Source organism: Podarcis pityusensis (assembly GCF_964106645.2).
Source record: "Podarcis pityusensis genome assembly, chromosome: 4".
In the NCBI taxonomy this organism is placed as follows: Eukaryota; Metazoa; Chordata; class Lepidosauria; order Squamata; family Lacertidae; genus Podarcis; species Podarcis pityusensis.
The window spans coordinates 3,739,881-3,765,584 of NC_138027.1; the positions used below are offsets into that span (position 1 = coordinate 3,739,881).

The 25,704-nt window shown below is 49.4% G+C and overlaps 1 protein-coding gene across 4 annotated transcripts in view; it reads left to right on the top strand.

Moving 5' to 3' along the window:
• NUP98 (nucleoporin 98 and 96 precursor) overlaps positions 1-22,770 on the top strand; it is a 43,471-nt gene extending 20,701 nt beyond the window's left edge. For 3 of the 4 annotated variants that reach the window (XM_081001727.1, XM_081001730.1, XM_081001728.1), the window contains 19 exons: positions 503-619; positions 1,646-1,956; positions 2,906-3,019; positions 4,063-4,201; positions 4,313-4,490; positions 4,932-5,096; positions 5,880-6,056; positions 6,755-6,914; positions 8,084-8,510; positions 9,602-9,834; positions 10,689-10,958; positions 11,793-11,950; positions 12,154-12,297; positions 12,807-12,946; positions 14,058-14,279; positions 15,811-16,052; positions 17,305-17,459; positions 19,423-19,534; positions 21,337-22,770. In XM_081001727.1, the coding sequence (XP_080857853.1) occupies positions 503-619; positions 1,646-1,956; positions 2,906-3,019; positions 4,063-4,201; positions 4,313-4,490; positions 4,932-5,096; positions 5,880-6,056; positions 6,755-6,914; positions 8,084-8,510; positions 9,602-9,834; positions 10,689-10,958; positions 11,793-11,950; positions 12,154-12,297; positions 12,807-12,946; positions 14,058-14,279; positions 15,811-16,052; positions 17,305-17,459; positions 19,423-19,534; positions 21,337-21,554 (3,682 nt within the window). In that variant the 3' untranslated portion in view covers positions 21,555-22,770. The remainder of the gene's footprint in view (positions 1-502; positions 620-1,645; positions 1,957-2,905; positions 3,020-4,062; positions 4,202-4,312; positions 4,491-4,931; positions 5,097-5,879; positions 6,057-6,754; positions 6,915-8,083; positions 8,511-9,601; positions 9,835-10,688; positions 10,959-11,792; positions 11,951-12,153; positions 12,298-12,806; positions 12,947-14,057; positions 14,280-15,810; positions 16,053-17,304; positions 17,460-19,422; positions 19,535-21,336) is intronic. The other variant, XM_081001729.1, reaches the window with a different exon arrangement.
• The last annotated feature ends 2,934 nt before the right edge of the window (positions 22,771-25,704 follow it).

Below are 25,704 nucleotides of genomic sequence, written 5' to 3' on the forward strand. Positions count from 1 at the left end.
GTTGCATTCTGGCTTTGATCCAGCTCTTGCTGGAGGTAATTGGTACTTAATGATCTTGAACGGAGTAGCAAGTACCAATTACGGCCAACGAGAGATGGATTAAAGCCAGAATGCACGCTTCAGTTGGCGCAGTGGCTCTTCCTGAACTCTTTAACACAATATATAAGGTGGTGGTGCAGCCCACTCTGGGTTAAGGTGAAGCCCAATTATAGGTCACAGCCCACTGGGTAAAGACCCTGGCATCTCTTATCAGTCATCTTTTTCACAGCAAAAAATAGTTCAAAAGGAGCTCTTTAATGCCATTAAATAAAGAAGAAAACCACACACACAGCTGGCCCAGCTAAAGCCTCCAGTGTCTTGCAGTGGGGGAGAGAAGGGCTTCCACAGTCCAGTTCTGTGGTGTGATGGGGGCTGCAATTAAAAATAAGTTGAACTAAGAAGGGGGGGGGGTAAGGGAGTGAGGCAGCAGTGATGAATTTCTCCTCTTTTTGGTCTTTCTTAGGAAAAGCATTAAGAAGCTAGTTTTGAAGAGTATCAAGGCCAGCAGCCTTTTCTCTCCGACCAACTGTGAAGCGGATGACCTCGCCTCTCCCTCTGAGTACCCAGAGAACGGAGACCGGTATGTCTGCATGGACACCTTAAAAAAACAGGACCTTGGTCAGGTTTTCCTTTTTGAAGTAAGCGGACTCAGCCTTAAAGGCGCAGCTCCACATGCAGTTGTTGGGTTTAAACCATGGGCAAGTCTTCTCTGTTCTAGCCTTGGCAGCGGGAATGTTGCTCCCCTTGTGTCGCCTGAGTAATGCTCACACTGTGTAACAGGGAGTGCGTGTCCAGGGGAAAGAAAAGACTTTGGTGATCTCACCTGCCACTGAACCCCATATATTTTGACCATACGCGGTTTTGGCTGTGTGCACTTACCTCTGGAATGTAACCTCCATGGAAGCTGAGAGTTGCCTGTACTTATGAAGAGGGGCGGGGGAGCCACCGTTCCTGGAAATCCTGCTCAGCGCTCTCTCTGTGTGTCTTCTGAGATCTTGCTGAGCATTGCTCACACCCTTTCAAGTCTATCTTGAGTAGCCTGGACGATCAGAAACTTAATTTATAGCGAAAGCAAAGGATGTTATGGTGCTGTGGGCATGTGCCCTTGGACTGTGTGCATGTGAAATCGGAAAGGGAAATTGGAAACTCCCAACTCCCTCTGACTCTCCCATACAGAATAAAGAGGGGGCGCTTGGTCCAGAAAAGACTACGTTTTCATATAGGAGCTGTCACGTATTTGGGAAATGCATTTTACTTAAGTTAGAACAATATCCATTTCAAAGCAATTTCACAATGTGCATTTTTAAAGGCGGTGGTCATGTCAGGCTTCCTGTGCGATTCTGCACTGCGATGCCAGAATTGGTTTAGTCTGAGCATGGATCTGTTCCCTTAACAGCTGAAGGTTGATACGCCCAATAAATCCTTCATCAGCTTTCTAACTCTGGTTCAGCATTTGCTTTCCATCCATGCAGAAACTCACACTCAAGAAGTTCATTACCAGTTAGGTAGCTAGTGTTTGTTTTTTATAGCGGTGTGTTTGTATTTCGGTTATGAAGTTATTCTTTGGGGCTCACGTGGTGGACCTTAAATGTTGTGGCTTCCTTAGATTCAACTTCCTTTCCCGGTCAGTTGATGAGATCCACCGGCAGGATGGAGAGCAGCAGGAGGAGGAGGACCGTCCTCGTGAAGTCACGCGGTACTACTCCAACCCCATTGCCAAGCCCATCCCACAGACCCCCGAGAACGCCATGCACAAGCACCACAACAACGTGGACGACACCCTCCTCGCCCTGAACGTGCGTCCTCCCCTGCGGAACGGGCTGGAAGGCAGCAGCGAGGATGCCTCCTACCACGAGGAGTCCCTGCAGGAGGACCAGGAAGAGGAGGCGGACGGCATGCACCAGGCTCATCCGGCAGGTGAGGCAGGTGGTTCTTCTGGTGGTCGGGATCTTCTCCCCCCAGAAATGCCCCCAAGCACAGACTGGGGAAGGTAGGAATTGAGGGGGCGCTGCTTATAATGCACATTGTCATTTGCAGTCCATCAAACTCTGTCTGGTCATACTTTTCTACCCTTGGATCTCATTCAAGTGGCCTTTTCTTCTTTTAAAAAGCAAATCTTGGTGTTTCTATTATTTTCATACACTGAGTTGGCCTTCTTAAGGTTTTGATGACCTGCGATCCAAGATGGTGTAGGTTTCGATGCACCAAACCGTTCTAGCAAAAGTCAGCTTGGATTGACAGACCTTTGAGAAAACGGTCTTGTGAATTATCCAAGAATGTGCTTCAGGGTGTAAGGAGCAGGTTTACGTTGTGTCAGACCAGATGTCTGTATAGCTTAGTGCTGCCAACGCTGGCAGTGAGTTTGAACCCAGATCCTAGTTACTGCTTCTTTGATCTTTCGCTCCTCTCTCCTCTGCCCTGCTCATGTATTGCCTTCCCTAGCATGGCAATACAAGGCATGCAATAGGATCTGGACCATCAGATTGCACCTGCAGCCTTACCAAAATAAAACCAAAACATTTCTAACGTTGAGGTGTTTCTAGGAATGCCGCAAGATTTGTGGCTGTCATTTTTCATAACTAATTTTAATAGGTACTGAATCATTTTGCAATCTACTGCAGAGGCAGTGTTTGGTTAAGGTTTTCTGAGTGTTTTTCTCCTTAGTCAGTTGTAAATCTAAAGTGCCTTCAGTGAGTCCATCTATTGCTCCCTTTCATACCCTTTAGCATACGTATTATAATCTTGGAGTAGGTACACCTGCATTCTCTGGCTCATTTCTTTGCTGCTCTGGCCTGCAAATCAATCACTCTGCCTATTGCAGAAGTTGCTGAAAGGAGTGACCTTCAACCAGTTTTGGTTCTTTTAGGAATTGTTTTAACCCGAGTTGGCTACTACACCATTCCATCCATGGAAGAATTGGCCAAAATGACAAGCGACAAAGGAGAATGCATTGTGACAGACTTCACCATTGGCCGAAAAGGTAAGGATGCTTCTCTGCACAAAGACCTTTTCTCCTGAAACTGCCTTCCCCAAAGCCCAGGAAAGTCCCACCTGGATGAAGGTCAAGTAACTCAAGAGGAGCAAAATTCAGGCCATTGAAACATGGTTAAAGTACTAGGCATGTCTCTAGGATCACTCAGGCCATTCACACAGCAGTTTACGGGAGTCTGCTCTAAAGGTCCCTCAAGCCCATGGCCCCATTTTGTCAGGAAGGGTCAGAAGAATTCCCCTCTAAGCATTTCAAGTAATCTGGTTGTTGGATATTAGTCATAGTGGTTGAGTCCCCACAGTCTCTTTCCTCAAGTAATAATAATAATAATAATAATAATAATAATAATAATAGTATATTGCAGGGGTCAGCAACCTTTTTCGGCCATGGGCCTGTCCACCGTCCCTCAGACCATGTGGGGGGCCAGACTATATTTTGGAAAAAAATATGAACAAATTCCTATGCCCCACAAATAACCCAGAGATGCATTTTAAATAAAAGCACACATTCTACTCATGTGAAAACACGCTGATTCCCGGACCGTCCGCAGGTCGGATTTAGAAGGCAATTGGGCCGCATCCGGCCCCCTGGCCTTAGGTTGCCTACCTACCCCTGGTATATTGCAACACATGCAGTGTACATGCACTTAAACCCATCAGTTCTTGAATGTGATCACAGTAACAGCACAGATGACAAAGCTGCACACAGTGTGCACAAATTAAAAGTTGTTTGGATGCATAAATGACGCTCCCAAGTACATGTCTGCAAAACCTGATTTGCGGCATTAACTGGGGGGCTGGTTTAGGTGTGTGTCCCCCATAGACCTTTCTGGGAGTTGCCGCCAGACTCCTGCTGCAGCTTGTGTGCTTCTTGCATAGATTTCTAAGACACTCCCAGTTCTGGTGATTGCGCGCACTTGACCAATGAGCTTCCATAGCTTTGTTGCAGCAGCGCTCCGGTTTAAGCTGATGCTGAGATCATAGAATTGTAGAGTTGGAAGGGGCTGTCATCTAACCTGTTCATCTCCTCCCTAGGCTACGGCTCAATCTACTTTGAAGGCGAAGTGAACCTGACTAACTTGAACCTGGATGAGATTGTGCACATCCGCCGGAAAGAGGTGATTGTCTACCCAGATGATGAACAGAAGCCACCCATTGGGAAAGGATTGAACAGGTAAATATAGACCAACCTAGTGTTGGCTCACGTTCACCGTGAACACGCTAGTTCATCTGTTAGGAGTGTTTGCCTCTCTGGCCTCCGTTAACCCTCTTTGTTTCTTAACAGGAGAGCTGAGGTCACTTTGGATGGTGTTTGGCCCACTGACAAAACCTCGCGTTGCCTGATAAAGAGCCCAGAACGGCTAACCGAAATGAACTATGAAGGCAGGCTGGAAGCCGTCTCCCGGAAGCAGGGTGCCCAGTTCAAGGAGTACCGCCCTGAAACTGGCTCATGGGTATTCAAGGTAATAACAGCTGTGTATAAGTAAATGGAACCAGCTTCTATACCAAAGCTTTTTTCTTTCCTTGGCCTGGAAAAATTTAAGGCACACTCCAAAGGCAGGGATAATTGCAAATTTTCACTATTGTTTGCACAATTCCAACTGCCCCATTTTGGCGACTCCTCAGAAATACTTCATCTGCAACAGGAGTGGGGAGCCTGTGCTGCTTCTCTGCATCCCTACCCCTCCGGGATGTTGTCAGACCAGCTCCCATCATCATTAACCACTGGTGCCATTTTTGGCTGCAGCAGATGGGAGCTGGAGCCCAGTATCAACTGCAGGCTCCCCATCTCTGGTGTCCCGGCCACCAGTATAACTTGACAGGCAGGATATTGTCTTCACTTACTGATGTCCACAAGCTACTAGTTCAGGCCATTACCTATGCTGGCTTTGGTTTCTGTCCAGGTGGCTCACTTCTCAAAATACGGTTTGCAAGATTCTGATGAGGAAGATGAGGAGCACCCATCGAAAGTCGAGGCAAAGAAACAGAAAACGGCTCAAGTGCCCCCGCCGGGCCTGTTGGCGTCTCAGCAAATGGCTCTAGGTGGGAAACCAGCACCTCCTTCCAAGGTAAGGGAAAGAAATATGTGAACTGGAGCTCTTGTAAAAGGGAAGATTGAAATAAGTTACTCAGTGGCAGAAGAGGACAAGGCTCCAAATGGCTTTCACCAAGTTTAAGTGCAGGGGTTCTTCTTTTTTTTTCTCTCTCTCTTTCTCCCCCCCCCCCCGCCCCAAACAAAAATTGGTCATGCTCTCCATGCTGCTGATGAAGAAAATAAAAGGCACAAGAGTGGCTGGCTGCAATTCTTGCTTTTTTCAGTTTCTTGTTGCATCATTTTTAGTATTTTTCCCAAATTTTAATGAATCATCCACAAAACTAGCTGCAATTCTCTCTTCTGGTCCTGATGATCCAGGATGTAAGAGGACAGGTGAGCCTTGTTGCTTGTCTAGAAGCAGCATGTATAGGAAAGGGGTTTGTTTTGGCTCTCCTGTGCTCCAGGAGGAAGGGCAAGATATAAAACAAAGGAATAGGTCAGAATTTCAGCAGCTTAGGTTTCCACAGTTGGCCTCGTTCCCTCTGCCTGCCTGGAACTCGGTTTAGTGGAGGGGTCATGATGATGCCAGCCTAACACCGCCTATTGTGACATGGCATTGCCACACTGGTCTCTGTCTCCAGTCCTACATGATACTTGCTTTGCCAGCTCAGCAGCTGCTCTGTGTGGGGCACTCGGCCGCATCCAGAACTGGGGTGGGGAGGCCTGGGCTCTGCTGATCTTTCGTAGCAAAAGTTTATTACACGCTCCGCTGCTTTGGATCTGTATTGCATTGCCTCTTAATTCCTGATGCCTGCAGAGCCCAGACGTTGAGCAGCTTGGGAAGGTTGTGGAATTTGACAGTGACATGGCAGACATCACTCAGGAGCCGCCCCAGGACTTGGTCACGGAAGAGAGTTTTGCAGAGGAGCAGGAACCAGTGCCAGCTTCTGCACACATTGCTTCCTCTCTGGACATCAACCCTCACACATTGCAGGTGAGCCCCTCCTCGTTTGTGTTGCTTGCCTGGTAGGGTCCTCCTTTGGTCTTGGACTTGGACCTCACCACCTGTTCCTATAACCGGGTACACCTGCTCTTCACTCTTTCTGCTCTGAGCCTTCTGTGTCCTGTATCTGTTTGCTTCTATCATGTCATCATGGATTCTTCTTTGCTGTGCTGGCTGAGTTATAGTTCAGTACATCTAGAAGGCATCAGGTTGGCCAAAGCTGCCTTTTCTGGGCAGCAGGACAGAACTTTCTCTCCCCATCCCAGGTGGGACAGATTTGACAGGTGGGCAGGGCTGCCCCTCTGACATCACTTTGACACCAGGCTTTGGATTTCTGACCATCAGGGCTCCAAGTGCAGCATGCCTGGGCTTCTCTTTGAGCATCTGAAAGAAGTGGGTGGGTGTGGTTTGGGGTAGAGGGCCTCACAGGCCAAATTGGACTCCCAGCGTGCCAGAATCGGCCTCCATGCCAGAGCTTCCCCACCCCTGCTGAACATATTTACAAGTCACATGCCCTGCCTTTGGACCAGTCAGAAGATGCAGCCCTCAAACTGGGGGTCTCAGAATGTCAGCAACCTAAAAGGTCCATTTACAGTAACTGGGCAAAGGTTCCTTTTTGAAAAAACAACCTTCAACTTTTTAAAAGTCCTCTGTAATGTATGATGACCTTGCTCTGTACTTGTTTCCAGATCATGAAAGCTTCCTTGCTTGTGGATGAGGAGGACTTGGACCTGATCCTTGACCACCGTTTTGGCAAGCAAGCTGCACCAGTGGATACATCCCAAGACCTCTGCTCCCCCAGACTTCCCATCTCCTCCTTGATGCGAGGACACAAGAGCCGCCCCTCAGGTACAGTAAGAACCCCAGTCTTTGTGCTGGCGCCAAGGGGAAAACGGTTCTTAAATGCTAAGCTCTGCTTGGTACAGGCTTTCTGAGGCTAAGCTGACATTATGCTTAGCACATTGCTGCAAGGCAGTTCCTCTCATTGCTTGGCCTTTGGGACTCTGTTCATCAAAGGATTAAATTAAAAATAAATTGGTTAATGCTACATTTCCAAGACTTTGATGTTTGTTGAATTGTGCTCTGTGAATTTTCCTCCTGTGTATGAACCACTTTTAAGACTTTTTGGAATGGTGTCCAATAAATTAAGTAAAAGAAGTAAGGAAGCATTTTGAGGAGGGTGGGGGGAGAGTAAGCCCCCTAAGGCACCCCAGGCACTTTGGGGGATGTGATCTGTCATTAAACAGAGGAGTGAGGCCTTTGGGCTTTTCACAACACGAAGTGTCACTGCAGACACCAATGACCATCTGTACTAGTCAGTTTACAAATACTATGTTCCTTGATGTATTATTCTGGCTGCTCTAACGTTGAACCAGGGGGAGCATTTGGGATCCATTTAGGAAAAAGCCCACACATTGCAATCAGTTTAGAATAGGAGTGGGGCGAATCCAGGGCTCACGTAACCCTGAAGAAAACCAGACAGGAGTGTTTGGGATCCCAGAGCAGCGCTGCATATACCATTTCTGTACATAGACAGACATTAACGCACATGTCCCCAGCAAAGTGACATGATCCCACAACCTGAGCAAAGTTCAGGGTGAAACCCACGGGGCTCTCATAAGGGTTCCTCACATGTTGCTGTGGAAACTCGAGGTTTCCAGTGTGACAATTAACCATCATAGGTAACGTCAGTCTTTTCCGTGGCGTCCATTCACCCATTCAGTTGCGTGGTAAGGTGATGTACACACAGGTCTGAACCAATCATTCATTGAAGATTGTGACTGTAACTTTTGGCCTTGAATGAAGGCCTGGAAGCTTCAGCTGGTTTGAAATGCCGCTGCCTGAGTCCTAACAGGGACAGGAATTGGGGAGCAGTAGGCATGTTGCAACCTTCCCTCAGGCCACCGGAAGCCAGCGCACTTGCGTCCAGAAGCATGCTTTTGGGTGGGTGGGGTGTTAGAATGGTGATCTGTTAGAAGTCTTGTCTTCCTAATCAAGGCCTTCCTTCTCCTCCTTAGTTGGTGGGCTGCTGCAGTCAAGACTCTCGGGCGGATCTTTACGCGTCCCAACTACTTCCCTCCAAGACAGACGCAGTCCAAGGACTTCCTTGCTGGCCAGCGCTCTTCCTGCCCCGCCTTGGTCCGTCGGTTCTCCGCTGACCGGTGCATTCACAATGCCCAGCCTGGAGCCTGACATGCCGCTGAAAACAGTGGGCGTCCGCAGGCATCCTGAGCTGGTGCCTCTGGAGAAGTCTGTCACCTACGGGAAAGGAAGGCTGCTGAAGGATATGGCCCTCTTCATGGGACGCTCCTTCCGTGTCGGCTGGGGGCCCAACCGGATCCTCGTCCACAGCGGGGAGCAGCTGAGCACACTGAGTGAGCCAGAAGATCTCCACAACGAATCCATGGAGTATGGATTCTTGCCAACACCTGTTGCTCCTAAACAGTGAGGCATCATTCTGTTCTTAAATATCAGTCTTCTGAGGTGTTATGCAGTGAGCTGAGTTATCTGGCTGGCTAGTCTAGTTTGCACTGATGTGGGCTTTTGCCACAGAGGCAGGACTGATTTCTTCTTACCTGTTCACCCTAGAGGGTGGGTGGGGAACCTCATGCACTTTTCTCAGCCTGCTGCACTTGGGTATCTGGAGTTCTGCTGCACTGCAAGACAATCATTCCTGCCCTGGTTTTTTGTTTACAGTGGTACCTTGGGTTAAGAACGTAATTCGTTCCAGAGGTCCGTTCTTAACCTGAAACGGTTCTTAACTCTGAAGCGTGCTTTTGCTAATGGGGCCTCCTGCTGCCTCTGCACCGCTTGTGCGCGATTTCCGTTCTTATCCTGGGGCAAAGTTCTTAACCTGGAGCAACCACTTCCTGGTTAGCGGAGTCTGTAACCTGAAGCGTCTGTAACCCGAGGTACCACTGTATTTCCTAAAATTTATGTATTGCTGGGGGGAGGTGTAAGAGTGCTGGTCTTCCTTCAGCAGAGCAGGTTCCCTCTCCCTACCGTGTTCTGAGCTCACTTGCAGCATAACAGAAACCTTTTCCAGGACCTGGCATATTGGTCTCTCCTGGCAGAAATTGCCATCTTCCAGTAATACCGAGAGGCAGCTCTCTCAGCACAGCAGCTTGGCATCACTTGGCTCCTCCAGAAGCAGCAAAGCTTTCTGATTATAACCGTTGGAAACTGCTGAGTTTGCCGCCTTGTCCTCTTTCAATGCATAGGGCCTGTGCATGATGAATATTTTCTTACTATGGTGCTCCTTTTAAGCTAATGGTCTGGCTGAAATTCTGTGCTTTTTTATCAAATGGATGTTTGTGAATAAACCCACAAACGAAGAAGCAATTTGGGTGTCTCTGAGAAAATGTTTCCCACCACCTACTTACCCCATGCTTAAACTTTTGAAGCGGTGCTTAATTTGTAAGCTTCCTTGAGAGCATATTATTTAGAAGGCAGCCTGTGTTTATTTTTAAATAATTGAATATTGCCGTGACAGAGCCACTCATCTCCCTTGATCTGTGTTCCCGATGCCTCTGCAGGCTCTCGGAGTCTCCCTTTAAGGTTCACGTGGAGAAGCTGAGCTTGGAAGGAAAGGCAGCTGACGAGGACCTAGACTCGTACCTTGTTCCACTGGAGATCAAGCTAAAGCAGAGCACTGTCCACATGGATGAGCCGTGCCCTTTCCTGACTCCCAACCCTGGCGTAGCTGCTATCCATGAGTATGCCAGGTGGGCAACGGAGACGTCTGCTGACCCAGAAGAAAGGGAAGAAGGTGGGCACAAAACTGGATGCCAAAGAAAAGGAATTGGGGGGGGGGGAGGAATTGGAAATGTCAGGTTGAGCTCCTGTCATGTTGAGGGAGGGCAAGAGTGGCATGCTCTCTCGCTCTCCCCCAGAGTACCCAACTACATAGTCAGTTGCATTTGCCCAAAAATCAGCTTTTTGAGGAAAGTCTGCTCTGTCCTGTGGCTGTGAAGAGGCAATTCTGCCTTGGCCAGCGGTGGATGGTGTATGCAGGCATTGAATCACTGCTTAGCATCTTTCCATGTCCCAGTCCCATGTCCCACCATGGGCTCATGCCCCTGCACCTGTTTTAGAGCAGAATCACCGTGGAAGACACAGTGAGGCAGGGCATTCTGGTAACAGGCCGGCCTCCTGCTGTCTCCAGCAGCTGCTGTTGCCCTCCCAAGCTGTGATGCATGGAGAGCTGGTGGGTGCTAGGAACAGGAGAGACTTCTTGGTCTTTCTTGCTATGGATGCAATTTCAAGGGGCCAAAAACTGCAGCATCTTGGCAGGATCAGGTGTAAGCTTTTGCGGACCCTTGGTGCCTTCATAGAATTGGATTTGGAAAGCCCAAGGTGACTTGGTGGCACTGGGTATTTCTGGCCTCACCTTCATGGTCCAGATCACAGCTGGCCATAAGCAGAGAGTGGCAGGTGATTGACGGAGCAGAGGTAGCAGTGCACAGTTCAGAATTTAAGCTACAGTGTGGGGGAAGGGTGGAATGGCCTTAGGAGCCCCCTGCTGCACGTGTGTGGCTGGGACCCTGTTTGCAGCTGCCTCATGGGATAGCACAGGGCAGGCCTGCAGGGTCGTGTGCTGATCTCTCTCTGCCCTCTCGCCAGCTGCAGTGAAAGACTGGTGCCTGGTATGGACCCTGTGTGAGGCGCTCTGGGGCCACTTGAAGGAGCTGGAGGCCCGCTTGGATGAGCCCACGGAGTACGTCCTTGCTCTGGAGCGCCGGAGAGCCTTCTCCCGCTGGCTGTCGCAAACGGCTGCTGAGCGGATCAAGAACGAGGTCTCGCTCGCCCAGAACGACAGTCCCGCCCAGGCCGTCTTCAGCTACCTTACTGGGAAGCAGATCAGCGAAGCTTGCCGGCTGGCGCAACATTCTGGTAAGACGGCGGCTTTTCACCTGGAGCCAGGATCTAATAAGGAATCTGCTGGTTCCCGTGGGCAGAAATGGTGTACGGCCAGTGCTGCTTAGTGGGTTGCCTGGAGAGGGCGCAGCAAGCTGAATCTTGAATTACAGGCTGTCCCTTCCTGTGGTCAGGGTATTGGAGGCCCTTTTGCCTCCAGAGTGAGGAGTCTCAGGAGAGAAGTAGGTAGCTTAGTAGTGGGTTTCCCTGGATGAAGGCCCAGGCTTGCGGAAAGGTGCTTATCTGTTCCTTGGAAATTGCCAGCGCCAAGAGGAAAGCTCTCCTTTGCCCGCATCTTGACATAAATTTGGCTTCCTTCAGCACAGCAAAGAGCATTGGCCCGAGGAAGTTGTTTGTTTCTGCAGGGCTGGTAGGAGGGAAATGCAGAGTTCCATTGTAAACTCTTCACCCCTCATTCTTCTCTGCTTTAGCTGCTCCCTAGAAAAGGATTGGAAGGGGATTTGGGTGTGTCTTCCCAACTAGATCAGCTTCTTGAATTTCTAGGTGAGCAACACCAAAAAAAAAAACCCCTGCCTTACAACAGGCTTAAATGAAGCGATCCTTGCTGATGATATTGAGGGTGGGCTACGTGCAGCACTCCCCAAGCAAGAAGCAATCTATCATGTAGACTTGGTTTTCCTATGGGCAGTTATTTTCTGCCTAAGTCAGTGTGGTCCTTCCCCCTCCAAAATATGTGCTAGAGCACCAATGTCTGCACTGCTGCCATCTGTTGGCCAGGTAGTTCACATTTCAGGAGAGGCTGCTCACGGGGGTTTGTGTCTCTTCTGATGTGCTGCTGTTGCGTTACAGGGGACCACCGGCTGGCTCTGCTCCTCTCGCAGCTGGCAGGGAGCCAGGATGTCCGGGAGCTCCTTGCCATGCAGCTGGCAGACTGGCATCAGCTCCAGGCAGACTGCTTCATCCAGGAGGAGAGGCTGCACATCTTTGCCCTTTTAGCTGGCAAGCCGGTGAGTCGCGGAGTCTGGGCTTGCTTGTCAACCCTGGGCACTGCTCGGCCACTTGCATCAAGAGGGTCACATGTACACACAACGCCGTCACCAGGCCAGCGAGCCTCTGTGGGTGTCCCTCTTGCGCAGCAGAGCTACTGTGTTGGGCTCTGTGCCTGGCCCACACTGACACTCTGCCTCGGCCCTTTCCCTCACTTCTGCAGGTGTGGCATTTGTCAGAGAGGAGGAGCATCAACATCTGCGCCCATCTGGATTGGAAGCGTTCTCTCGCCATCCACCTCTGGTACCTGCTTCCTTCTACAGCGCCTCTTTCCAAGGCCCTCAGCATGTATGAAGCCGCATTCCAGGTAGGTGGAAGTCGCAGTCCTGTTTGGCCAGAGGGCCAGCCTTGAGCCCTATCCCTAGAGCTGAGGCACTCTGGCCTGTTGCTGCCTCCTGAAGGAAGGACAGGATGATGTGCTGTGCCTCTGCTGAGCTCCCTTTGCTCTTTGGCATATGCAGGAACATCACAGATGTTCTGGAACAGACTAAGTGTCTGTGTCTAGGTCTGCATCTGGTTTCCCACAAGGGACACCCAGAGACCCCCACCGGAAGCCCATAAGCAGGACGTGAGAGCAGGCACCCCTCTCCTCCTCCTGCCTCTGATCCTGTGGGGTGGGTAGAACTGGCAGCCATTCCCCGCCTGTCAAACTTGCCTTGAGGGGAGGGGAGGCGGGAGAGACAAGGATCCAGCTCAGTTTCCAGCTCCCCACCCCAACGTCTCTCTAGTGCCTCCTCGGAACAGGCATACGCAGGAGAGAGGCCTTTCCTTCTTCCTGCAGCTGCTTCCCCTCACTCAGTGGTATTGTGTTCGCAGGACTCCTCGGAGGGAGAGAAGTATGCTTGCTCTCCACTGCCTCCGTATCTGGAAGGCTCAGGCTGTGTGATTGAGGAAGGCGATCAACAACACCCGCTCCGAGACGTGTGCTTTCACCTGCTAAAGCTCTACAGTGATAGGTAACTCTTCCTGTTTTCCTGCACCTGCTGAAGGCGGACTCTGCTCCGCAGATATTCAGCTCTCGTAAATCTTTTGGTCTTTTAAGGTGACACAAGACCCTTTGCAACAGACTTCACAAGGCTGTCCCTCCGGAATCTCTTTCCTCCTTGTGAACTCAGGTTATGCTGCAAATGTGGTGACCTACCAAGAAGATCCTGGTTTCTGCCCACTCTGCGGGGAGGAGCTCCCCAGATATTGTCATTGATATCATTATTGTTTATTAAATTTCTATGCCGCCCTTCATATGAGGATCATAGGGTGGTTTACAATATAAAAATACATACCACAAAAATACATACCATAGTAACAAATGAAAGCAATAACACACACAGTTTAAAAGACCATAGATGGTTTAATTAGCCAAAGGTCTGGGAGAAGAGGAATGGTAAGCATCCTGCTTAAAAAGTCCCAAATCAATTTACAGCCATCTGGTTGGCCACTGTGAGATAGCTGTGAAGTAAGATTGGCCACCAGTCTGGTCCAGCGGCCTCTCCTCGTGTTCTTATGTTCTAAAGTGTTTTTAAAAAGTATGTCCGGTGGGGGAAGCGGGGGACATAAACAGAAAGTTGTGTGCCTGTCAAAACAGCCATGGGACATACAATACCCCTTTCCCTCCACTCTCCTGTATATATTGTGTGGAGGGGGATCCTGAAGTCCAGGACCCTAGAAGCCTAACAGTGGTGGGGATTTAGTTTACCTACATTGCTTCTTTGTCATCTCCAGCTTAAGAGTTCTAGTTATGATTCCTATCCAGTGGATATTGAGCCTAACACTGGAATGTCTCTATGGCTCATTCAAAATTCAGTATTGGGGCGGAGAGGGAGAGAGGAAGAGGCATTGGTGCCAGGAAATGACTTCTGTCTTGCATGTGGCTGTGGGCAGTCCTGCTAGTCTCATGAAAGGTCATTTCCCCCAAAGCGTTTGCCCCGGTTTGCCCTTTAGGCCTGGACTTCCAGACCCTTCTGCTTCCATGGAAAGTCTTTCAGCGCGCAGCACTGTGAACTGGAGAGTGGGCCCCGCTTTGGCCTGCCGGCTTATGCTGTTTCCTTCCTTCCTCGTGTTCCCTTGCAGGTGTTACGATCTCCACCAGCTGCTTGACCCAAAGAGCATAACAGCGGACCCCTTGGACTACCGCCTCAGCTGGCACCTGTGGGAAGTGCTGCGTGCCTTAAATTACACCCACCTCTCAGAGCAATGCCAGGGAGTGCTGAACGCCAGCTTTGCAGCCCAGCTGGAGAGCGAGGGGCTGTGGGAATGGGCCGTCTTTGTGCTTCTTCACACCCCCAGTGCAAAGTAAGTGTGGAGCCCTCCTTTGTCTTGCAGGGGTGTGGGGGTTTTATCGGATTTCTTCCCACAGGAGGAGGGAGGTGCATCCTGTCAATGTAGCATCATGCTATCTGAAATGGTGGCATCCTCTTTGGAGTAGAGTATGAAGAAAGAAGATTCCACCTAAACATTAGGAAGAACTTCCTGACAGTAAGAGCTGTTCGACAGTGGAACTTGCTGCCAAGGAGTGTGGTGGAGTCTCCTTCTTTGGAGGTCTTTAAGCAGAGGCTTGACAACCATATGTCAGGAGTGCTCTGATGGTGTTTCCTGCTTGGCAGGGGGTTGGACTCGATGGCCCTTGTGGTCTCTTCCAACTCTATGATTCTATGATTCTATGATCCACTCTCATTTAACAGCACTGCTACTAATAAAATTGGTCCTGTGAGCTCTGAACACGCACAAGTTTTTAGCAAAAGACCCACTGATGTGCTCCAAAGTTTTTAAGAACTATTCTCCAAAACACAAGCCTGTTTAACAAAGATTGTATTAAAATATTTTGAAATCTTTCAATGAAATAGAGAAATTAACTTTTCTTCCTTTTGAGTCATATTCTAAGAACTGATTCAAACATGCATGCGCATCATATAAAATTTCTCATAAGTTAATAACGCAGCTTAATAATACTGACTTAAAATCCGTTGTGGTTTTCGAATAATACCAGCAATATCATTCATTAGGTATATGATGTAATACATTTTGAATTGATTTGAGATGATAGCAATAACATGTATTGACAGCAAAGAATGGTAATTTGATTTATGGAGTAGATGGGAAGTCAGATTTAAAAGGAAGAGACCATTACAGTTTATGGATTATGAAAGGTATATTAATTCTGTATGTAATGCGAGACTGATGATATTCTTATTATGGTTTAATTTGTCGTTTTGTTGTTGTTTTGTGTTGAGCAAATAAAATATTTTTTTAAAAAAAGAAGTTAATAACACAGCTGAATACTTGAAGGGACTTGAACAGGACTGTGTCTGAGATTTATCCCATCGGGTGATTGATCAGTAATGGCTCGTTCATATGTTCCTTTGGTACTACAGTCTTTTATAACTTGCTTACACAATGTTGAGGGCAGCCTTACCCAACCTGGTGTCCTTCCCCCAGGCGCTTGGAGCTACCGTTCTCTTAAGCTGGAACTTGGAGAGGAACCTGGGGCAGAAGGTGTGGGTGGGGGGCATGATCAGATGAGCCTACAGTTAAGCTGTCCCTCCGTCTAGCTTGGGAGAGTCTACTGTGAGTGGCAGGCAGTGGTTCTTCCAGGCCTTGACCAGAGGAAGGACTTTGACAGCTCAGCCGCTGGACAGGAGATGCCTCAGGGGTGGAACCTCAGATCTCTTTGCGAAAGATGTGCTTTGCCACTGAAGACCCAGTAGATTGGGGGCAGGGAGCAGCATTTGGGACCGTTTTCCTGGCTGAATTGGGCGCATAGAGCTATTGCCGTACCCTCCTGCTTTATGCAAGGTCATACAAAGAGCGTTTCTCTTCCCACCAGCGTGCGAGAAAGAGCCGTGCGTGAGCTGCTGAACCGCCACTGCAGATTGCAGGAGACGCCCGAGTCGTGGAGCAAGGAAGCCTTCCTGATGGAGAGGCTGTGTGTGCCGCCAGAGTGGATCCACGAGGCCAAAGCCGTGAGGGCCAGGATGGAAGGGGACAAGCATAAGGAGGCTCTCTACCTGTTCAGGGCAGGGCACTGGAATCAGTGCCACAGGCTGGTCATCAGGCACTTGGCTTCAGGTAAGGCTTCCTTCCTTCCTTCCTTCCTTCCTTCCTTCCTTCCTTCCTTCCTTCTCCCGGGGCATGGCGGTAAACAGGGCGTCTAACTGAGTTTTGGACTGTCTTTACCAAAACAAAAAACCTGCAAACACTCAGTAGGATTTTGCCTTGCTTCCTAAAAGGAGGGGGCTTCTATCATTATTACAGTGGTACCTCGGGTTAAGAACTTAATTCGTTCTGGAGGTCCGTTCTTAACCTGAAACTCTTCTTAACCTGAGGTACCACTTTAGCTAATGGGGCCTGCCGCCACTGTGCGATTTCTGTTCTCATCCTGAAGCAAAGTTCTTAACCCGAGGTACTGTTTCTGGGTTAGTGGAGTCTGCAACCTTTAGCTTCTGTAACCTGAAGCGTCTGTAACCCGAGGTACTACTGTATTTATTAAATTTGTACGCTGCCCTTGGGTGGTTCACAACATAAATATACAAAATGAAAATACAAAATGCATAATTAAGCAAAGGCAGCTGAATAATCCCCCTCTCACAAAACCCATAGAATGTTATTCAACATAGGGGATAAAATTGAACCCTGAGGAACCCACACTGAAGGCTCCACGGGTCTGAAGAGCACTCCCCAAGCATCACCCTCTGGAAATAACCACCCAAGTAGGACCAGAAACACCGCAAAGCAGTGCCACCCACCCATAACTCTTGACGGCTGCTCCAGAAGGTTGCCATAGTCATTGGCATCAAAAGCTGTTGAGAGATTGAGGAGAATTAACAGAGACCCATTTCCCCTGTCTCATTCCCAACAGGTCATCATACAGGATGACCAAAGCAGTTTCTGTGCCAATTTAAAGGGCTCTGGAAAATCAGTTTGGGAGTCCTCAACATCGCCTCTGAGACTAGTTCTATCAACTGAGGCAGTGAGATCTCTGGGCAGTGAGGCAGGTGGTAAACCAGCAGAATCCCTAATTTGTCCCAGTTGCCCAAAGCCAAGGACACACACTCTAGATTCCACCCCTCCTTACAAATTGAACAGACACCCTCAGGAGGCGAAGGTGCCCTCTCCTAGTGGTGTTTCTTCTTCCTGGTCACAGCTTCAGAATGCCACGTGTCCCATTCTTGGCGTAGATGTTGCCCACCTCTGAAAGTCGTGTCAATTTCAACATCTATGCCTGCCTTCTGGCAAGTTGCTGTTTTACCAAACGTTCTGCCAGGCACAGTAGTGTTGAAGTTCTCTTATTTGTTCATCACTTGCTGTTTCCCTCTTTCAGATGCCATTATTAACGAAAACTACACCTATCTGAAAGGGTTCTTGGAAGACCTGTCTGCTCCAGAGCGCAGCACCCTCATCCAGGACTGGGACACTGCAGGGCTGGTTTTCTTAGACTACATCCGGATCATTGAGATGCTTGACAGGATTCAGCAGGTGACACACTCAGGACGAGGATGGTGTCATTTCATTTGTACCCCTCCTTTTTCTCCCAAGGAACTCCCAGGGGCTTGCGCGCTTCTCCCTCATTTAATCCTCACAACAGCCCTGAGAGGAAGGGGAGGCTGAGAGGCAGTGACTGGCCCAAGGGCACCCCGGGAGCGTCATGGCTGCATGGCGACATGAACCCCAACCTCCCAGGTTCTAGTCCAGTACTCTAACCACCACACCAGACTGTTGCATCCTGCCTGCTCCCTTACAGAGAGCACTCTTGGGAATTTTCCTCTTCCCAGTCACAACGCTGATCGAGCCTGATGTGCGTATTCAGGGAAAGCTACGCTGCGTGCCCCTGTTGAAGCTAGTTCAAAATATAGGGAGTAATGCATGGGAAGGCAAACTAAGGCCCGGCGGCCGGATCTGGCCCAATCGCCTTCTAAATCCGGCCCGTGGACGGTCTGGGAATCAGTGTGTTTTCACATGAGTAGAATGAGCCCTTTTATTTAAAATGCACCTCTGGGTTAGAAAAATTAGAATATCATGGAAAAGTTCATTTATTTCAGTAATTCAACTTAAAAGGTGAAACTAATATATGAGATAGACTCCTGGCATGCAAAGTGAGATATGTCAAGCCTTGATTTGTTATAATTGTGATGATCATGGCATACAGCTGATGAAAACCCCAAATTAACAATCTCAGAAAATTAGAATATTAAATGAAATCAGCAAAACAAGGATTGCAAATAGAGCAAGACTGGACCTCTGAGAAGAAGCAGATCTCACTTTGCATGTTATCTCATATATTCGTTTCACCTTTTAAGTTGAATTACTGAAATAAACTTTTCCACGATATTCTAATTTTTTGAGTTTTACCTGTAGTCTGGCTCCCCACAAGGTCTGAGGGACAGTGGACCGGCCCCCTGTTGAAAAAGTTTGCTGACCCCTGGAGTAAAGCATCTGAATGTTCCTGTGTTGAAACATTCCCTGCAGGTGAAAAATAAATCAGCTAGCATGTCAAGGAAAAAATGTTCCTTTGGACGTGCTGGTTTTCTACTGGCAGGGAGATGGGCTTACCAAGGGAGGGTGTGGCCTGTCGAAATCTCTGCTACGACCGAGCTCCTCCTCCGGTCGAGCCTTTGGAATCTCCTCTGACGATGATTAACGACCTGAGCCTTTGATAAGGCTCCAGGCACATTCTCCATTCAGCAGAGTATCAAAGCAGCAGAAGAGAAATTTGAGCTACATTGCTAGGTTTCATTTCTAACTACGCAGACAGAAAAGAAATATACATGCTCTCTCTGTGAAAGGCAGAGAGCAACTGGAAAACAAAAGGAACAGGAAACCAGTAACAACACATCCGTCTCCTACCTTTCGTGAGACTTCCAGCAGCCTGGAATCTCTGGAATGCAAAACAGAGTCTTGTGACTCCAAGCACTGCACAGTGGCATAAACAGAAACCAACATGGCCATGCAGTTGATGTATGGGGGTCTTTCCATTTGCTGTGCTCTTCCCACAAGGAGAGGAGAAGGAGATAGCCCTCTTTTCTTAGGCTCTAGTGCCCTGCCATGAGCATGGACACTTAAATGCTGCAAAAGGTGATTCAGAGGCTGAGACTTGCCTGCTCACTGTGTCTTCTAGCTTGGGGGTGGGGGAGTGAGGGGGAACTGCCAGGACTCCCCAGGTGCATGCGGCTCAGCTTCCCCTTCCAGTGATCTGAGGAATTTCTGGGAGGGAGAAGAGCTTCAGGGGGCTTCACCGGGCCGGGGGCTGTTTGAATAGTAATGGTGGCCATCGGATGCACCATTGCGAACACTTGCCTTGAGCTTAGGAGGGGAAATCTGCCCCGTGGAAATTCCTCTGGAAGCCTGGCATGAGACATTTTAATAATGAGAAAAATCCCCAGTGGGACTGTTGTCACCCCAGTGAGTGATGCTTCTCCCTTCTCCTGGATTTGCTTTTCAGCTGGATTGCTCTGGGTACGAACTGGAGGAGCTGCACACTAAAGTGACGTCCCTTTGCAACAGGATAGAGCTGCTCCAATGCCGCAATGCCAAGGATAGGCTGGCTCAGTCTGGTAAGGCTGTGGGCACGCTGATTCCTTCCCTTTTAATAATAATAATAATAATTCTCTTCTGCAACGTGGCTCTGATTCTTCATGGCCACTGTCATGTAAAAAGCAGCACCTGGAGGCTTTTGTGGTGTGGAGTTTAGGTGACACCACAAGTCCATGTTGGTGGTTTGCAGTTGCCTTGTGGAACAATGCAGGGCACAGGGAATGTTGCAAAATGTGGGCTTACCCCGCCCATCTGGCTGGGTTTCCCCAGCTACTCTGGGTGGCTTCCAACAAAGATTAAAAACACATCAAAATGTCACACATAAAAACTTCCCTGAACAGGGCTGCCTTCAGATGTTTTCTAAAGGTCAGGTAGTTGTTTATCTCTTTGACATCTCATGGGAGGGTGCCACCACCGAGAAGGCCCTCTGCCTGGTTCCCTGTAGCTTTGCTTCACACAGCGAGGGAACTGCCAGAAGGCCCTCGGAGCTGGACCTCAGTGTCCGGGCAGGATGATGGGGGTGGAGACGCTACTTCAGGTATACTGTCACTGTTCCTTTATTTCATTTATGAATCCCTTCCCGTGAAGCATTTCCAAATACCAAATGATTGCGGGTATAAAAACAGTTAAAGCAATTACCTCTCCAAAACCAACTTCAAGTATGTTCAGAGGCTGAAGGCTTTCCTCATCTTCAAAGAGCCAGTGCCTGCCTGATGCGTAATAGGAGTGGCTGGCTGGACCGTGTGTGCTCTGCTGTGCCTGGCAAGGAGCCACAGTCAGCTTAGAACTTGTTGACCTGCCTCCTTCCAAGTAGGGAGAGGTTGAGGGAAGCTCCATTTGTCACCAGCAGCCACAACTCGGGGTGCTTTTTCCCAGCTAAAAAGATGAGCGCAAAGACTTCCTCTCTGCTGCCTCCGAGATCAGTGCTAACAGCCTTAACCTCTAGGTGGGTAGATGTTACATAGTCCTGCTTTCCAGCATCCAGCACAGGCTGGTCCCCTATAGCTCTCTGTGGTTCTGCAGTTGGAGAATTGAGAATCCTAGAGTTGGAGAGATCCATTTAGCCCAAACCCCTGCAATGCAGGAATCATAGCTACATTCCCGGCTTCATTTCTAAGCTGGGGGGGCGACCAGTTTCAGAGACAGGAGTGGACCTTTTGGTCGGATCTAGCAAAGCAGTTATTACACTGGTAACCTGTACAGCTGAAAACGCTGGCAGTGTCAAGATAAAATTCAACAGTTTTGATGGATGCAGTACCGTGGTACCTCGGGTTACAGACGCTTTAGGTTACAGACTCCGCAAACCCGGAAATTGTATCTCAGGTTAAGAACTTTGTTTCAGGATTAGAACAGAAATCGCACAGTGGCGGCAGGCCCCATTAGCAAAAGTGGTGCTTCAGGTTAAGAACAGTTTCAGGTTAAGAACGGACCTCCAGAACGAATTAAGTTCTTAACCCGAGGTACCACTGTAATGGAATACTGAATGGTATAGTTTTTTTATAAAATATGCAGGGATTTATGATATGTAAAATGAATCATGGAAAGAGAAGAAGTCGTTGATATTTTAAGGATGTGCAAATGAGTGTTTTAAATTGGAAAACAGAAAATTTGATAAAAAATTATATTACACTTGTAACCTGAGATCAGCCAAGAGCACACCCTAGACTAGACCACTCGTGTCTGGTAAATGCAAGGGCTTCTCTCGCTGGAGGTCCATTCCCCTGGGAAATTGCTGGAACAAACTCAACTAAATACTTTTCAAAGCTTTTTGATACGTTCATTTGCCCAAGCCTCCGCTGTTTTTCCCCTTTCTCGCACCCAGAAATGGCCAAGCGCATTGTGGACATCCTGCGTGTGGTTTTGAGCCTGCAGCACCCTCCGGACTCCGCCTCGGACTCCACCCCGGACGTGCAGAGAGTGCCGCTGCGCCTGCTCGCCCCCCACATCGGCCGCCTCCCCATGCCCGAGGACTACGTGCTGGAGGAGCTGCGTAGCCTCACCCAGGGCTACCTGCGGGAACTGATGGTGGTGGCACAATGAGGGCAGCTTGCCTCCTCGCCTGGACGTAGCTGCCCTCTCTGAACGATTCATCTGCCCTTTGGCCCCAGGGCCCAGGGGTGTAGGCAGCCCCCTTCCTGCGCAACTCCTTCCCACCCTGGGGTGCTGCACAGCCACCATAGGGGGCAAAGTTCAGAGACTGGGCTCTGGTGTTGCGACACCTCCCCCCCCGCCCCCGCTTTCTAGTGTTAATAAAGCCTTTGCCGCAGCAGAAGCCAGCTGTGGGGGTCACTGGACCTGTGGCGGGCAGAGAGCAAGGCACCTTACAGATGGCACAAAAAAATCAGTGTGTGTGTGTGTGTATGTATACAGTCAAATCTCCATTTCAACTGAGCTCTGGTCAGCGTTCGTTTGGTTTTTTTTTGGAGGGGGTGGGGGCTTTGAGTGTGTCCTGCGCTGCTGGGTTCGGACAAGTGGAGTCGACCCTGCTGCCCATGTGCCTTATGGGGCTGAGTCAGATCTGGCTTGTGCTGCCTGGCCTCTGCAAAGAAGAGAGGGAGGTGGAGGCACAGCCAGGTTTGGTCCGGAAATGACACCGCTGGCTGATCCTTGCAGGGGGGAAATCCCTCAGTGACATCAGCTTCCTGGCATCCTGTCTTGGGGTGGCGGCACAAATGGCACCCCAGAGTGCTTCTGATCCTTGCAGGGGGCTGGCAGGTTCCCCTCCTTCTGACAGCCTGGCTTTGGGAGTCTGGCTTGAGTCTTCAAGCTGAGCCGCGCCTGTTCTTCATGCCGAATCCCTTTGCCAGAAGTGCTGGGGAGGGGGGGACGCAACCTGATTTTAGGTTTTGTGCTGGGGGTGGGGGGTGGGGTGGGGTAACGGCTCAAACCAATCAGTTCAAGGTGGTCATGTTGAATGTGTTTGCCATGTGGTTTCATCATATTGCCGAAAGGGAATTCCGGATGCGAAGCTGGCTGGCAGCCTCCAGGGCCCTGGGGTGGACAGTCTGCCCGAATCTCATAGGGCAGGGCGAGGCCTGGTGTGGGTGCTGCCCCTGCGGCCAGTTGCGTGGGACCCCTGGAGGCAGTGCGTGTCTGCGTGTGCGTGTATGTATTGGGGGGGGATGCCAACAAAGTGGTGACGCATGAAGATTATGTAAAGGTTTTTATTAAAAACTATAAATAAATGATCCAGATTATTTTCTTGTCTGTTTTTCTGGAAATACCTTTATAAGAAAATAAAAAAAAGTTTATAGCATTTTCCTGATTGCCTCTCTTTTTTCCCTTCCCTGCCCCTCTTTTAAGAATCAAATGGGTCAACCTCAGACTTGGGTCTCTATTGTAACTAGGGGGCAGTGTTCAGTTCCGGGGTGTGTGTGTCCCTCTTTAGGAGGAAAGGTTCAGGCACAGGAATTGGGTGCGAGGGGAGCTGTGTTATTCCTCCACCATCCAAGGTGCTACGCTCTGTATACGTTCCTGGGCATCATGAGTGGCGAAGGGGTGCTGCCCTCAGGCCTTGCTTGCAGGCTTTTCCCTCCAAACACTGTGCCTGGAGAGAGTTGGGTGAGATTCTAGCCTGGGATTGGAAACCAGAGCTCTTGATGAGCAAAGTCCAGCTCTCCTCCCCACCCTGGCATTCTCCTTATATGGTGCAAGAAATATTTGCAACACTTTGAAGACTGGCTGTCTTTTTCAGAGACTATTTTGTAACTGCTCTGTGGTCACCCACGCTGTAGCTGCCTCGCCTCAAGTCTGGATTTGGTACAAATCATCCCAATCCCAAATCCGGATTCAGAGAAATTGGTTGCATTGCCCCAACTGAACAGGATCAGAGAATCGTAGGGTTGGAAGGGAGCACAAGGGGCATCTAGTCCAACCCCCTGCAATGCAGGAATCATTTGCCCAACGTGGGGGTTGAACCCACAACCTTAAGATTTAAGAGTCTCATGCTCTACTGACTGAGCTATATGGCCTTCAGCTGGACACAACAGGACCTTACGTTTTCATGATGGTTATGCTCTAGCTCCTCAATCAGAAGCGTCACTTACTACCACTTGCTGGGAGAATCATAGTGTGGGAATGTTGAAAGTGGCAGGAGAGGATATGTTGATTATTAATATCCTTCCTAACTTGCGCTAGCAAGTTTCATTTCCCCTTTTTTACGGAGTGGAAACTGGTTGCAAACTCATGCGAGTTTCTTAAGTCAATAAGCAATTCCATCTGGCTTGTCCAGATTCAAATGTGTTCTACTATGTTCCTGGTAAGACCCCTTGAATCCCTCCTAAAAGAATAAAGACACCACAGTCTTACTGATAAGTAACAAAAAGTACAGTGGCACCTCGGGTTACAGACACTTCAGGTTACAGACTCCGCTAACCCAGAAATAGTACCTCGGGTTAAGAACTTTGCTTCAGGATGAGAACAGAAATTGCGTGGTGGCAGCGGGAGGCCCCATTAGCTAAAGTGGTGCTTCAGGTTAAGAACAGTTTCAGGTTAAGAACGGACCTCTGGAACCAATTAAGTACTTAACCCGAGGTACCACTGTAGTTTTACTAAAGATCAGGCAGAGCACAGAGTGATCCCTGAAGGCAGGCTTTAGGCTTAAAGTTACGAACAGGTACAAACAGGTTTACCCCATATGGGAGATTACCTGGGGGACTGCTTGGCTGGCAGCCAGCAGTTCAGGAAGTTCGCAGGACGAAAAGGGAAGATGGAAGAGAAGAGAGGTGGCAGTGTGACTAGAGCAGGGGTCAGCAAACTTTTTCAGCAGGGGGCCAGTCCACTGTCCCTCAGACCTTGTGGGGGGGACGGGACTATATTTTGAAGGAAAAAGAATGAACGGATTCCTATGCCCAAAAAAATAACCCTGAGATGCAGTTTAAATAAAAGCACACATTCTACTCATGTAAAAACATGCTGATTCCCGGACCATCTGCGGGCCGGATTCAGAAGGCGATTGGGCCAGATCCGGCCCCTAGTTTGCCTACCCATGGACTAGAACTTTTGTTAGGTCAGGTAAGGTCAGGCCCACCTACTGGTCACATGTAAGGAAGGATGGTCCAGGCCAGGAGGAACAGGAAGTTCGACTGGCTGGACCAAACTTTCCCTTGCATGTCCACTCTAGCAAAACAAGGGCTGTTGTACTTGACTGCTCCCAGTGAATTACATCCCACGCATAGAACTGTAGAGCTGGAAGGCACTAAGGCTGGGCGATATATCTATAACAAGTTTCATAATTTTTGACCTGGCATTATATTGCGAATCATGATGTGTTTGCGTGTGCAAAAAATCACAATGTGGTGAAAAAACAGCCAGCCAGCCTCTACATAAAGGTAAAGGGTAAAGGGACCCCTGACCGTTAGGTCCAGTCATGACCGACTCTGGGGTTGTGGCGCTCATCTCGCTTTATTGGCCGAGGGAGCCAGCATACAGCTTCCGGGTCATGTGGCCAGCATGACTAAGCCACTTCTGGCGAACCAGAGCAGCACACGAAAACGCTGTTTACCTTCCCGCTGGAGCGGTACCTATTTATCTACTTGCACTTTGACGTGCTTTCGAACTGCTAGGTTGGCAGGAGCAGGGACCGAGCAATGGCAGCTCATCCTGTCACGGGGATTCGAACCGCCGACCTTCTGATCGGCAAGCCCTAGGCTCTGTGGTTTAGACCACAGCACCACCCGCATCCCTTAGCCTCTACATAGCCCCACCCTTATTTCAGACATCGTGACACATCAGTGTATTCCGATGTTTAGCTGGTGATATATTGCAAGGCTGAAAACCAGATATCAGCCAGCCCTAGAAAGGACCCCAGGGGTCATAAAATCCAACCCCCTGTAATGTAGGGAAAGAGCTACTTTCCTTCCACATGGTGCCTGGGCTTCCCAGAAGAGGCCCTTGTGGCAGAAGCAGACCTGGGGGTTTCAAATTTCAGCACCATCATGTGCCTTGCCAAAACTCGGCACCTCCCCACCTCTCTTGCTTCATTCTGAATAATACTCACAGCATCCCCTGCGGCGCCCCCAAGGCTCCACGCCCAGTGTGACGGAACCAGTCACGCTCCCCTAAATCCGCCTCTTACTGCGGGAAATGGGGACGCTGGACCAGATAGACCCCTTGGGTCTCATCCAGCGCTCTGGTTGTTGGCACAGTCCAGCGGCCCGCAGTTTTCAGAGGAGTCGCTCTGCCAGTCTGC